This window comes from Hyperolius riggenbachi, chromosome 7 (genome assembly GCF_040937935.1).
Source record: "Hyperolius riggenbachi isolate aHypRig1 chromosome 7, aHypRig1.pri, whole genome shotgun sequence".
Classification (NCBI taxonomy): Eukaryota; Metazoa; Chordata; class Amphibia; order Anura; family Hyperoliidae; genus Hyperolius; species Hyperolius riggenbachi.
The window spans coordinates 150760552-150773979 of NC_090652.1; the positions used below are offsets into that span (position 1 = coordinate 150760552).

Here is a 13428-nt window from a genome sequence, read left to right on the forward strand (position 1 = left end):
TGTAGACACATGCACAGAAGATTGTCTAGCTAATCGGCAGTCTCCATGGTTTCATAGAACACTGACAAGGTATAAAACATGTATAAAATGTATAGACAATGTATAAAATGTATAAAACATACCTCAGCTGGAAGCAGTGTGTAGGAATAGAATCTTTTCATCTTTGTAACAAGATCATCATTGGAAGAGGTCACATATTCCACAAATTTCCTGTTCAGGAGAAACCAGTCAGAGCCGCCATCTACAGTGATGCCTTCTGGGATCTTCCTGTCCCCGAGACGCCACATGTGTGTGTCACATTCCAGAAACAACCTGTCTAGGCCTTGTTTTCTGATGAACCTATAACAAGAAGGAGTTATGCATTACAGAGACATCCTAGAGATACATAATCTACCTAAAAACTCTGCAAAATAGATCAATGTAAGGAAAACTGTTTCAAACAAAGAGAAGTTGCAGGGAGCACCCATTCAGTTTTGAGCTGTTAAAGAAAAAATTACTAAATATAAATTAATGATATTATTTATTTTATAATTTACTTTATAAACTACAGTATTTAGTTAATGTTGCCTATTGTAAAATCGTTACTCACTTATATCTGGTTGAACTCGATGGACATATGTCTTTTTTCAACAACAACAAAAAATGTAACTATATATTTATCTTTACTGCTGCCAAGGTGTTTTTTTACTGTGGAATGTTTGATTTTGTGTTCCAAATAGAGCAGAAACAATACCTGGTCTCCCAGAATGCTCAGGGACAGAAGGCTATATAACTAAACATCACTGGGAGAGAGGAGTTACATACTTATGTACAGCAATATGTAGATACGGGAAGTTTTAGGCCCCTTTTACACTTCACATCATGGTCTGTCACGTAAAAACGACACACCCCGTAGCAGAAGTAGTGATAATCTTATGTGGCCATCACATTGAACGTGGTGCATAATTCTGCAAGAGTAACTGTGCATCATTGTGTGGCACCTCGGAAGTGAGGCATACTATCAACGGAAATATGCCTCACAGTATGGTTGCACCGCATTGGTAACGTGCAGTATGACCTTTCAGGAACGTTGCACTGCAACAGTATAGAAATTGCACTGCAATGCACCAAGTGTGAAAGGGGCCTTATTGATGCTGAAACCAGGATAGTTAACATAAAATTTGGTATTTCTGAAGAATATTTTACTATACCTTGACTGATCTGGTGTCTCTTAAAAAAAAATCCAACCTACTGTTATTTTTGCTGCAAGTTTTCTTTTGCACTTGCTATGATAAATAGCCCCTACACATCTTGGACTGGGTGGTAATTAGAATATATATTCTTATAGTAGTGGGTATTAAGAAGAAATTCCCTATCCTGGACCCTGCTTTTTTTCCCTTATTCAAAATAACATAGCTATCCATACAAACAGAAAAAGCCAAGCTGTCAACTTTGTTAGTGGAATAACTCCACAGTTTTTCAGTGTGAGGTAAACACTTTCTATTTCAAGTAGTAACTTGAGATTATATTATAGATTTTAGCGAAGATCTTGGGAGCTCCACACATGGTAGCACATGGTACACAGGCCATATTCATAGGCAATATTTCATAAATACTTCATTAAAAAATAAAATGTAAATGCCTGTATACTATTTTTTTTTACAGAAGTACAGAATGTAAATGTAGTATTTTTTCCTATAAACTGCTTATGATAATAATAATATAAATACATTTCAGTTAAGCTCCAAAACATTGGACAGCACACAATACAGTTAAATGTTGCCTATATTCTATATTTGTGGTTTTCTGTACGAGATATTCTGCTCTAGGAATTAAACACTGTAAATGACTACTATTATGAAGCAAGACACAGATAAACAAAACCTACATAACATTCTTATTTAGAAATAAAATAATGCCTGACTGACAGGAAAATAACACAGCTGCAGCACAACATCGCCATAATTAGTATTCAAGAATTGCTACTGGCACCAAAGCAAATACAATTTTAGTCTAAAATAGGAGGACTCATAAGTCGCAGTTCCTCATAAGAAGAGCAGGAGGCACCCAGGCAATACTTAATGCCACCAGTAGAATCTCCGGCAATAATGGATAATTTTAGAGTAGCAGCCTCGTAATTACAATTACAATAATGCATACTTATCTGCAAAAGCCTGGAAAAGTGAAATTACTTATCATTTCTGTTTGCGTTTGTACTTTTGTTTAAAATCGCGGCTTTGAAATTATTACACATCGTTGATAAGGAGATGCCTAAGCCAAGTTCAGAACATTAGTGCATTATGCAAAGTGAGCTATTTTGTTTTCCTGAAACGTGAGTAGTTTTAACATACTGAAATGTTTGTATAGAATATATAAAGAAGATAAGAAGTGCGGCAACAATGGCTATAGGCGGTACAGTTTTTTTTTCTAGTGATGGAACCGATTTTTACATTGCCTGGAACGATTCATGGCTAAGAAATGACTCTAAGAAAAAAACAAGCACGGGCTAGCAGAAAACTTAGCATGAAACACCAAAACTGAAGTAAATGTTACCCGCAGTCTGAATATGCAGCTGCCCAAAACAACTCAGTAGGAAAGTCAGATTTTTGAATTTCCAGCTAGGAGCTCATTTGAACTGTATTGCTGATAATTACCACTGGTCCACATGAAGGACCCACAGGAAGCCCCAATGTGAAATTCAAATATATTACTAGACTTCTGAGAATTGTAGCTGCAAGGATGGACAGCCAGTGGCATGCTCCTAGTAAGATTACAGAAGAGTACAGGACAACTAGAAGAAGACAAAAGAGTTACACATACTTGATAGAACAAAATAAAGAGTACACAAGAAAATTATGGAAGGAGATGGAAGAATACAGGAGAAGAAGAGATGGGGGGAAAGGCTACAGAAACATAAAGCTGAAAAATATCTTTTATTTTAAATAAAACAATTTTAATGTTTAGTTATATTTTTTTGTTGGTGGTGTTATAGTAATTTTTACTTATTAAACCCTTCATGGTAAATAGATGGGGTCAAATTTATGTATTTTACCTATTTACCTTGGAAAGGCTGGATATTTTTGGGTCAGCTTATGAAATCGGGCTTCCAGATTCCATCATAAGTCAGAGCCATATTTTTACACCTACCTCTTCCTGGGCACCAGAGGTGGGAAAAAGATTATTGCTCATAAGATAAGAGAATTTATAGATCATGTGGGCATATATTAATGAGCAGAAGGAGCTCCGTACTAATGTGCCCCTACATTCCTGGAGTATACCAGCCCGCATTGAGTACAGGAAGTTAACAAAGCTTGGAGAAGGGAAGGGGGAATGGATGGACAGACAGAGTGACATGCCATTTTTTTTTATTTGTTAAAAAACATTTCTTGGTATTTAACAGGCATTGCCACTACAGTCAGCATGAGTCATAACTGGCAATCACTGTGATTCTATGGACATGTCTAATCAGCAATACTGTCAGTGAGCCTGAGATAGGCAATTATGAAAACTCCAGATAACACAAGGATAAAATTATGGGTTGACACCAGCAAGTTTGCCAAATAAATCTTGGTCACTAATTGTTATCAGTAAACAATATTTATTCTGCATATTTGCAAATACATATTAAGCCATGGTGGCGCAATCACCTTCTGGTTCATCCGTGGCCCATACTTCTAAAAGTAGGACATGCATTGCAGTGTATAAAACATGCAAGATACTCACATGGAGGCTGCCTACAATTCCACATAAGAGAACTGGATTGCATTAGCCTGCTGCAGAACCTAAACAGAAAACCACAAACACTGTGATTCTCTGTACATGCCTCATCAGTCATACTGAGGGCAACTCCCAGATCGGCAGTTAAGAAAAAAAAAAATATATATATTCTGAACTAAAAATTAAAATGTATGGGCTGAATAATATAATACTATAGGGCTTCCATTTTGTTTTATTTACCTCTTATTCTATTAAGCTCAAGACTAAATCTAAATACACATGAAATATTAAAATATTACAAATTAGAATCTGATATTTTGCTCCATTTGATATTGGCTAGAAATGACTTTTTAATAGTAGACTAGCACCCATTTAATGCACAGAGTATGGGATCGCACACCACGGTCGAGGTGCTGAACCGTATTGTAATCCACGACAAATATCCAGTGGGTTTGCACACTCTTAGATACTAAATCCAGTTTATTCAATTAGCGTGACACACCATTCCAGAAAACCAACGAATCGTTTCGGGGCCCCTCAGGGTCCCCTTTGTCAAGGTAACAGTACAGAATGGTTAACAATGTGCTACAATGCATGGGTGATATATAACAGATTCTCTTTACATAAGCCACACCTCCAACATTCAAACTTGCCACCTTAATTAACATAATTAGCATGGTTATCATTAGCATATGTCAACATTTCCATCGTTAGCTTATTGTAACCAGCACATACATCGATCCTGTTATCATTCGGGTTTTTGCCTGCAAGTTTTGCCCCCCTTGTAACGTGCAGCGAAGGATCGGATGCCTTGAGCGGTATTGTGCTGGCCGGGGTTGAGGGTTGCTTAGCAACCAGTCATATGCTTGCCCCAATGTGACTGATTATGCAGTCCATGTGACGGAGGCACTTGGCGTCGCACTGATAGGCCGGCAACCCGTGACGTCACGGGGATGCCGGCAACCTCTCTTTGATTGGAGGCTTTGATCCTGTAGGGGCGGTGACAGCGCATTGCGAGTGACAGCCCCTGAGACCAGCAAGAATCACGGCCAGAGTGAGGCGGGACTTCCGTCCTAACGGCAATGTAGGCTACAGTTACAAACGAGCGTGCATCACTAAAGGGAAGACAAGTAGAACTACTTAGTTCATGTACAGTAGAGGTAAATACCTTATTGTCACATTGCTATTAAGTTACCTATGATAACAGGATCGATGTATGTGCTGGTTACAATAAGCTAACGATGGAAATGTTGACATATGCTAATGATGTTAACCATGCTAATTATGTTAATTAAGGCGGCAAGTTTGAATGTTGGAGGTGTGGCTTATGTAAAGAGAATCTGTTATATATCACCCATGCACTGTAGCACATTGTTAACCATTCTGTACGGTTACCTTGACAAAGGGGACCCTGAGGGGCCTCGAAACGATTTGTTGGTTTTCTGGAATGGTGTGTCACGCTAATTGAATAAACTGAATTTGGTATCTAAGAGTGTGCGAACCCACTGGATATTTGTCGTAGCACCCATTTAAAACCATTCAAAGCCTTTAGGTGGCCACTGGCAATGTAAACAAGAGTGCTGATTGGCCAGAGCTATTGGCCAATATGAGTATGGCAGATGGCAGCATAGCTAGCATAACTGACATTAAAAAGACACCAAAAGCATATCAATTAATGTTATATGGTATTATAAATTAGTGTCAGCCTTTAAATGATTTGGCAGAGACCTGTGTAGATGAAGCGGACATCTTAATTAATAAGCAAAAACTTCACATTCTAAAGCAAAAAACAAACAAACAAACAAAAAAAACATGGGTGTGCTGTATATAAAGATGTTATTGCTAAATGTATCTTCACAGTAGAGCAGCATTACCATTCATCATGCCCCCTATTTTTTTCAGTGGAGGGATAGGATATTTGTCTGGTCTCTAAATAGCTAACCAGGTCACATGATATTTCCACTGAGGCGCTCACACGCTTTATGGACCTGAACCAGTTTTATATGCTCCTGTACTGCCTGATGAAGCGGGACTGTTGACCGCAAAACGCGCTGCGATTTTATGGAGCTGTGAATAAATTGTATATTTTTTACTCTGCATTTGAGTATATGTCCACTACCAGAGGGAGGTAAGTCCACCTCGACTTCCCTCTTTTTATCATTTTTAGAACATTGTTTTACTCTGCTTGGCGCCTCTGTTCGTACATAATACAGCACGATTAAGTCCACCCCTGGTGGAGGGGTTCTTTCCCCATTTTCCTATCTACAGAGAGCGACTTTTATACCTGAGTGGGGTCAGGTACTAATACTCCCCACCTGCCTGTCAAGTGGTTACCTGATGGGAACCCACCTTTGTGAGTATAAGAACCTTTGACATTACTTTACATATTGAGCTTACCAGACAATATTGCACTATTGGGCTCTTGGTGTCCTCTGTTTTGCTTTTACATGATATTTAAAACATCATGCGACTCATATCAATCAATAAGTATCAACAGATAAAAGGAAGGACACAGCTGTCATTTTATTTTAATCAGAAATAAAATCGGGTCTTTTATAAATTGGGTGGAGTTCATATTGCACATAGCGGCAATCTGTGGAGGTGCTGAGCCGAAATGTGAAGCTGGGGAATGGGCCCATTAGTATCTCATTCATTAATTATGACATTTAGATGTGTGTTTCATGTAGCCTAAAATGAACTTACTCTGGCATTTAATCAAAGACTGTAAAGTTTTAGTCCACTTTTACACCCCGGTACTCTCCCCGCCGCAGTTTGTCACAGTGGCCATTAGTCACTCTGAGATGGGCCACAGTAGGAAGTGATGGAAGTGCTTCTGATAATGCAGACTCTGTAGTGCGTTGCCGAGCGGTACCGTATGCCATGCAATTGCATTGGAGTCAATGGCGCCACAACAATCTATTTAGATACGCGATCATTCAAAATTCAGTGACATACTTCCTGTCAAGCAGGGAGCATGTCACTGAGCGGAGGGCAGAGCTACGCCAAGTACCCTGTCGGCACACTGTGCTGCAGGGTAATTTAATTTAACACAAAATGGTGCAGTGCTATTGTCCTGCAGGACAATCGCTGCAGGACAATCGCACCACACCATGTGTAAATTATCCACTATAGGATAAGTGCATTTACCACATATGTGTACTAAATCAACCTAATATTGCCAATTGATCAATAATGTAATTAATTATTGTAATTTAGGAAAAAATATGACCCGTAAAAATTTGATAGGATTCTTGGCTGAGGCAAGGTTATAACCAGCTCCCTTCTGACAACTGTGGGCATCCCATACATGGCACTGCCTAAAGATTGGGTCTGGTCAGGGATGTGCACACCAATCCTTTTTTCTACTAGTAGTGTCCAGAATGCAGAATAGACCTTGTCTGCTTTATTCACATGCCTGGGACCTAACTGCATGAATTACACATTATAAGTTTTCACTTATATCTAGTGTTAATGTTTGCAATACAGTATAGTGAATTTGAACACCCGAATACTCCCGTCAGCCACTGTTCAGCACCCGAATGAGTGGACAGGGTCAAGAGGAGTTCACTGCCCTGCCGTGTCACATTAAGCTTCACGTAACTCCCATACTTTTGCAATTTGACACACAGGGCAGTGAACACCTCCTGACCCTGTCCCCTCGTTCGGGTGCTGAACAGTGGTGGTAAGGAGTATTGATCGGAAATCAGATCGAACATGTTGGAAATAATCGATCTGACAGTAAATCCATCAGAAAAGCTCATAGTGTGGGCCTAGCATAAGAAATAGAATATTAGTAGCAAAGAAATCTCATACTGTTTTCCATTACAGGAAGAGTTATCTAAGCAAAAGAGCTTCTATGAGCTCTTCGGCTCACTGGGTCACATATAGTCCTGTTTTCTGAAGCACTTAAAAAGAAAAGAAACTGGGAAAGACAGCTTGAGATAAGGTTTGAAAGCAGGAAAGTTCAAAGGGCCAAATATTTTTGCTTTGTTTTATAGCTTAAAAGACAGTGTATGGTTTCTAAACTGCAAATATGACAGCATGATACAATGTTATAAAAAAAAAAACTATAGAACTGAAAATAAAAATATGAGACTCTTTTTTTTGCTGCTAATGTACTATTCATTATCCGTACTGTACATATAATTCGTTATATCATAAGAGTTTATTTTTTTTTTTGCTTCAGGTTTGCTTTAAATGTTCAGCGCTGTATAATATGTTGCCGCTTTATAAATACAATAAATAAATAAATGTGACATTTACAGGATATTCAGTATTATACATCAACTTTATTACTGGTACAGCTGGAAATATACATACTTATCCTATACAATAAAATGCAAGTGTTCTGCGTCATCAACTGAATGGTTGTGTGTCCCTGGCTTTTTTGTACTGAGCATGTGCCCAGCCAGGGAAGTTAGGACACAGGGCCGGATCTGACAGTTTGCTGTGTGTGGTTCACAGAGGTCCTCATTGCATTGTGGGAAATAGCAGCTTTTTCCAACTGCCAAGCAAGCAGCTCCCTGTGTGCATATACTTCAGACAGTGGCGGGGAACGAGCAAGCGGGACGCGTATGTGCGCGCATTGCGGGGGGTAGAGGCTATGACCTAGCGCAGATGAGAGGGAATATCCTGCACGCTGGTGCCCCCTGCTGGTCATATAGCCATTGTCTATATGCAACTGAAGCCCTCTCCAACGATTGGCTGACTTGCTCAGCTTTTGCTTGATTAATCACTGCAGACTAGGTGTAACGTGTGTGTGCACTTCTTATTTGCTTATAAGCAGCCTGCAGGCTTTATAAAGCAGCAGAGGACTGTTTGGGAGTGAGTAGTTCCCTCTTTGTGTATTCGTTTTTTTTACGGGCGGGCCTTTTTACTAATATCTTACTAGGTACTTATCCGTTAGCCGGGTGCATCTGGCAGGTGGCGCTGTTGTAGCTAATTTCATTCATACTTACTTCACATAGTAGTGTCAATGTAACCGCCGCAGGTGGTGCTAATTGAATTTCTAGTTAACGTAACAATACTGTGTTAATGTAAACGAATAAATGGTGTTTGAAGTAAACTGTAGTTAATGGAATTAAAATGAAGGCGGCGGCAATGGAACAGATGAAGCCGCCGGCTTCGTCTGTTCTTTTCCCCCTTTGCCCTCTCTCTTCTATACAATGCTGGCAGCCGGCGGGGACATGCGTGTCCCCCCAGAGTCGATCGTCGCAGCAGGGAATCCTGGTTGTTTGCTTGCGATAAACTACTGTGGGGGGATACGCGTGTCCCCCCGACTGGCAGTGTTCTGAAGAAGGGCAGAAAAGTGACGTGTAGGATTACAAAATTACACACACAAAAAAAAAAGGGCAGAAAAACAACAGACGAAGCCGGCGGCTTCATCTGTTCCATTGTCGCCGGCTTCATTTTAATTCATAGTTACATAGTTACATAGTTATTTTGGCTGAAAAAAGACATACGTCCATCGAGTTCAACCAGTACAAAGTACAACTCCAGCCCGTCCCCCACATACCCCTGTTGATCCAGAGGAAGGCGAAAAAAAACCCACCAGGCATGGTCCAATTAGCCCCAAATGGGAAAAATTCCTTCCTGACCCCAGATGGCAATCAGATAAAATCCCTGGATCAACATCATTAGGCATAACCTAGTAATTGTAGCCATGGATGTCTTTCAACGCAAGGAAAGCATCTAAGCCCCCTTTAAATGCAGGTATAGAGTTTGCCATAACGACTTCCTGTGGCAATGCATTCCACATCTTAACCACTCTTACTGTAAAGAACCCTTTCCTAAATAAATGGCTAAAACGTTTTTCCTCCATGCGCAGCTCATGTCCTCTAGTCCTTTGAGAAGGCCTAGGGACAAAAAGCTCATCCGCCAAGCTATTATATTGCCCTCTAATGTATTTATACATGTTAATTAGATCTCCTCTAAGGCGTCTTTTCTCTAGACTAAATAAACCCAGTTTATCTAACCTTTCTTGGTAAGCGAGACCTTCCATCCCACGTATCAATTTTGTAGCTCGTCTCTGCACCTGCTCTAAAACTGCAATATCTTTTTTGTAATGTGGTGCCCAGAACTGAATTCCATATTCCAGATGTGGCCTTACTAGAGAGTTAAACAGGGGCAATATTATGCTAGCATCTCGAGTTTATATTTCCCTTTTAATGCATCCCAAAATTTTGTTCGCTTTAGCTGCAGCGGCTTGGCATTAACTGCAGTTTACTTCAAACACCATTTATTCGTTTACATTAACACAGTATTGTTACGTTAACTAGAAATTCAATTAGCGCCACCTGCGGCGGTTACATTGACACTACTACATGAAGTATGAATGAAATTAGCTACAACAGCGCCACCTGCTGGATGCGCCCGGCTAACAAATAAGTACCTTTTACTAAAAGCGTATTTGAACTCAGAAACACTTTTGCAAAAAAAAAAAAAAAAAAAAAAAAAAAAGGACAATTCCACAAATACTTTCTGTGTAGATATCACACTTTCAGAGGACAATTATTTTTATCACTGCATAGTTATATAGTAAAGAACTGTGAATGCTGACTGCTTGATGTGACACTTTGCCTCTAAGTTCCTTTGCGAGTGTGAGATAACCCTTTCAGGTAGGGAGAGGTGTGCAATGTAAAAAGAACATTGATCTGTGCTGGAAATATCATGCAGAAAGCAAGATGATGGCCCTCATGAAACCAAAGACAGCACTTCCTGCAAGGTTTTAAATATGTAGACAATGGCAGAAATAATCAAGTTAAAAAAAAACAAAGTTTTATTTAGGTTCCTTTTAAAGAGAACCCGTAACCAAGAATTGAACTTAATCCCAATCAGTAGCGGATACCCCCTTTCCCATGAGAAAGCTTTTCATTTTCTCAAACAATTTATCAGGGGGTCTGTATGGCTAATATTGTGGTGAAACCCCTCCCACAGTGTAATGTTAGGACCATGGTTCTGACAGTTTCCTGTCTGTGAAACTCATTGCATTGTGGGAAATAGCTGTTTACAGCTGTTTCCAACTGCCAAAAAAGCAAGCAGCATCTCCTGCCACTGACATCACCTGCCAGCAGGTGTCAGAATGTAAATCTGGGAGAGGAAAGATTTTGCAATGGACAAACACTGACTAAATCATTTATACATAATTATAAAAATGAAGCACTTTTTTATCACTCTTTAAGGATGAACCGTGGATGTTTTACAATGTTTTTTAGTTTGCAGTAAACTATTTCCATGGATGCGTATAAATGTAAGGAGTTCCTGTTGCATTATATGCACTGGGTGGTGTGGTAATTATACCATGGAACAAAATCTTAAGTGAATTACAAGCATGGAGGATGGCTACTGAGAGGAATGGGATCAAAAATGATCAACTGGGGATCCATTTGGTGATACACAAGTTTCAGTACACAAACATTTCAAACATTTTATGCAAATTCAACTAAGAATGGCAATAGGAACCATGTTAAATTCCTGTAAGAAGTCATTATTCAGTGGCTGATGTAATGTTTGGGGACTGGCAATGGGTCGACAGAGTGGTGCGCAAGTGATGTCATGCGGGACCTGGGGGAGGGGGGAGAACAAAGCGCTTGGCCAAAATGATGGCCATCAGAAGGTGGGTGCTGCTATTCACAGGCTAGGTCCTCACCAGAGGTGGTCATTATCGGCTGCCTATACCGTGTGTATGGGCCTCTACATTAGGAAGGAAGGTCAGACATTAGGAAGGCATTTACATTAGGAGATTAGGAGGGAGTTAGAGTTAGGCATTTATAAGTAGTTTATGTTAGGAGGTTAGCAAAGGTTAGACATTAGTAGTGGTTTATGTTAGGTGGTTAGGAAGGGAGGTTAGGCTTACGGAATTAGGAAGGAGAACAATGTCAAGCATTGGCCACACAGCCAACCAATTTGCCATTTTAAACGCTTGCATCAAAACTCCTTAAGCATTATCCATTTGATAATCCTCATACTACACTACTGCTACCAATACTGAATATGAATTTTACCCTAAAGTACAACAGCAAATAATTAACACATTAGCTGGGAGATTTTTATGAGGTGCCTTTTTGCTTTGAGCCATAACAGCTCATGATGTTCCTTCAAAAAAGTTTGGCTCTCACTTTATACTGCAGTGCACATCCTGTGCGGAAGCAGAAATAGCACTAATTGGACTGACTTTTAAACAGAGATAATGCATTAAATATCATGCACACAGGAGCTATTCCAGTCATAATTAAACTTAATTACACGTAATTTCATATTTACAATAAACGCAGATGTTACAATAAAGGGAAAAGCCCTGTCATGCAGCAGGCAATGCTTTCATTCTGTCCAGTTTAATGTGCTTTCTGCAAAGAAGGTGCTCAGAGAGAATGCAACTAATTTAAGAAAAAAGAGCAGAAAATGAATGGAAATATAATGTCTGGGCGGCATACTCTCTGTAAATCAGGGATGAATTGACTCAACGTGTGCAAAACAAAATAACCCCATTCCAGCCGCAGCGGCACAGGGAATAAGTGGTGTGAACTCTTGCCTGGCATCTCCAGGGACCTCTTGAGTGTGAAGCCCATCAAAGACACTATGTACATGGAGTTTGTATGTTTTCCATTCATTAGTGCTCTGCCTTACTCCCAATAAAATATTTGCTAGATAAGCAGAGGTCCTCCCTCCCCAAGAAATGAATAGGCCAGCAGCCATGTAATTTTAGAAAAGGTTCAGGATTTTCAAGAGGATGTCAGTGTCATTTCAGCACCATACCATTTTGCAGTTATTTTATGGAGAGGTTGTGGCCCATGCTACAACTCATTCTCCTTCCTGCTGTGTTCTGTAGGAGGGAACCACCCACTTACTGTCTGCTTCTTTCTAATGAGGGAAGCAAAGACTAAGAAAGCCACTCACCCTTCCTCCAGCAATGAATTGTGGGAGAAGGCCTCTAGCTCAGAAGATGGTGTGGGAACAGACGGATGTTGTGGGAACAGACAAAGAGTGCACAGGAGGGAGATGCTAGCCAACTAATGTGGGCTACTAATATTTGACAGATGGATTCTACTGAGTAAACAGGTTTTAGGCAGATGAAGCTTAATTAGAGCAATCTATAAAAAACCTTGGCACTAATCAACATATTACAGTCATCATCAATAAGAGTGCCCATACATCACACGATAATGCAGCTCGATTGACCTTCTGATTCGATCATTTTATTGTATCGCAAGATAAAACGGTGCCACAACATGGCTGCTCGATCAATTCTTTCATCTGTTTCTGGCCAAAATCGGATAACTGGATCTATCAAGTATGTCAGAAAAATCTTGGTGGCAAAGGCTGGATTAGGTGTGCGGCGGTAAAGGGCGTTCAATATTGTGACAACCAACAGAAAGTAGGCCAATGTCCTTCCAAGTCTAAAGTGTCCCCTAATGCTCTGTGTTTTAAAGTCTCCAGTTGCAACTCTTGACCTCCTCCAGTGTCTTCTGTCACTTCAAGTACCTGTACCATGTGGCACCGGAGCATATGTGGTGTCACAACATGTGCCAAGTCACGTGGTAGCGGTGCTCTCGATGATGGCAGATACCAGAGGAGGCTATGAGGCATGCTGGTGGAGAGGGAAGACTTTAAACCATAGGTGCTCTGGGCATGGGGACAACATTTTACACTTGGAGGCCCAGCAGGTAGCGGCACAAGGATGATTTGCAATTGGTTTCATGCTGAAATCTATTGGAAATCGGTGGGCAGTGTGGG

General features: G+C 40.2%; 1 protein-coding gene across 4 annotated transcripts in view; it reads right to left on the bottom strand.

Moving 5' to 3' along the window:
• The window catches only part of XYLT1 (xylosyltransferase 1), a 481277-nt gene that overhangs the window by 102353 nt on the left and 365496 nt on the right, over positions 1-13428 (bottom strand). For all 4 annotated transcript variants that reach the window (XM_068244759.1, XM_068244760.1, XM_068244762.1 and 1 more), the window contains exon 6: positions 123-339. In XM_068244759.1, coding sequence (XP_068100860.1) covers positions 123-339 — 217 coding nt within the window. The remainder of the gene's footprint in view (positions 1-122; positions 340-13428) is intronic.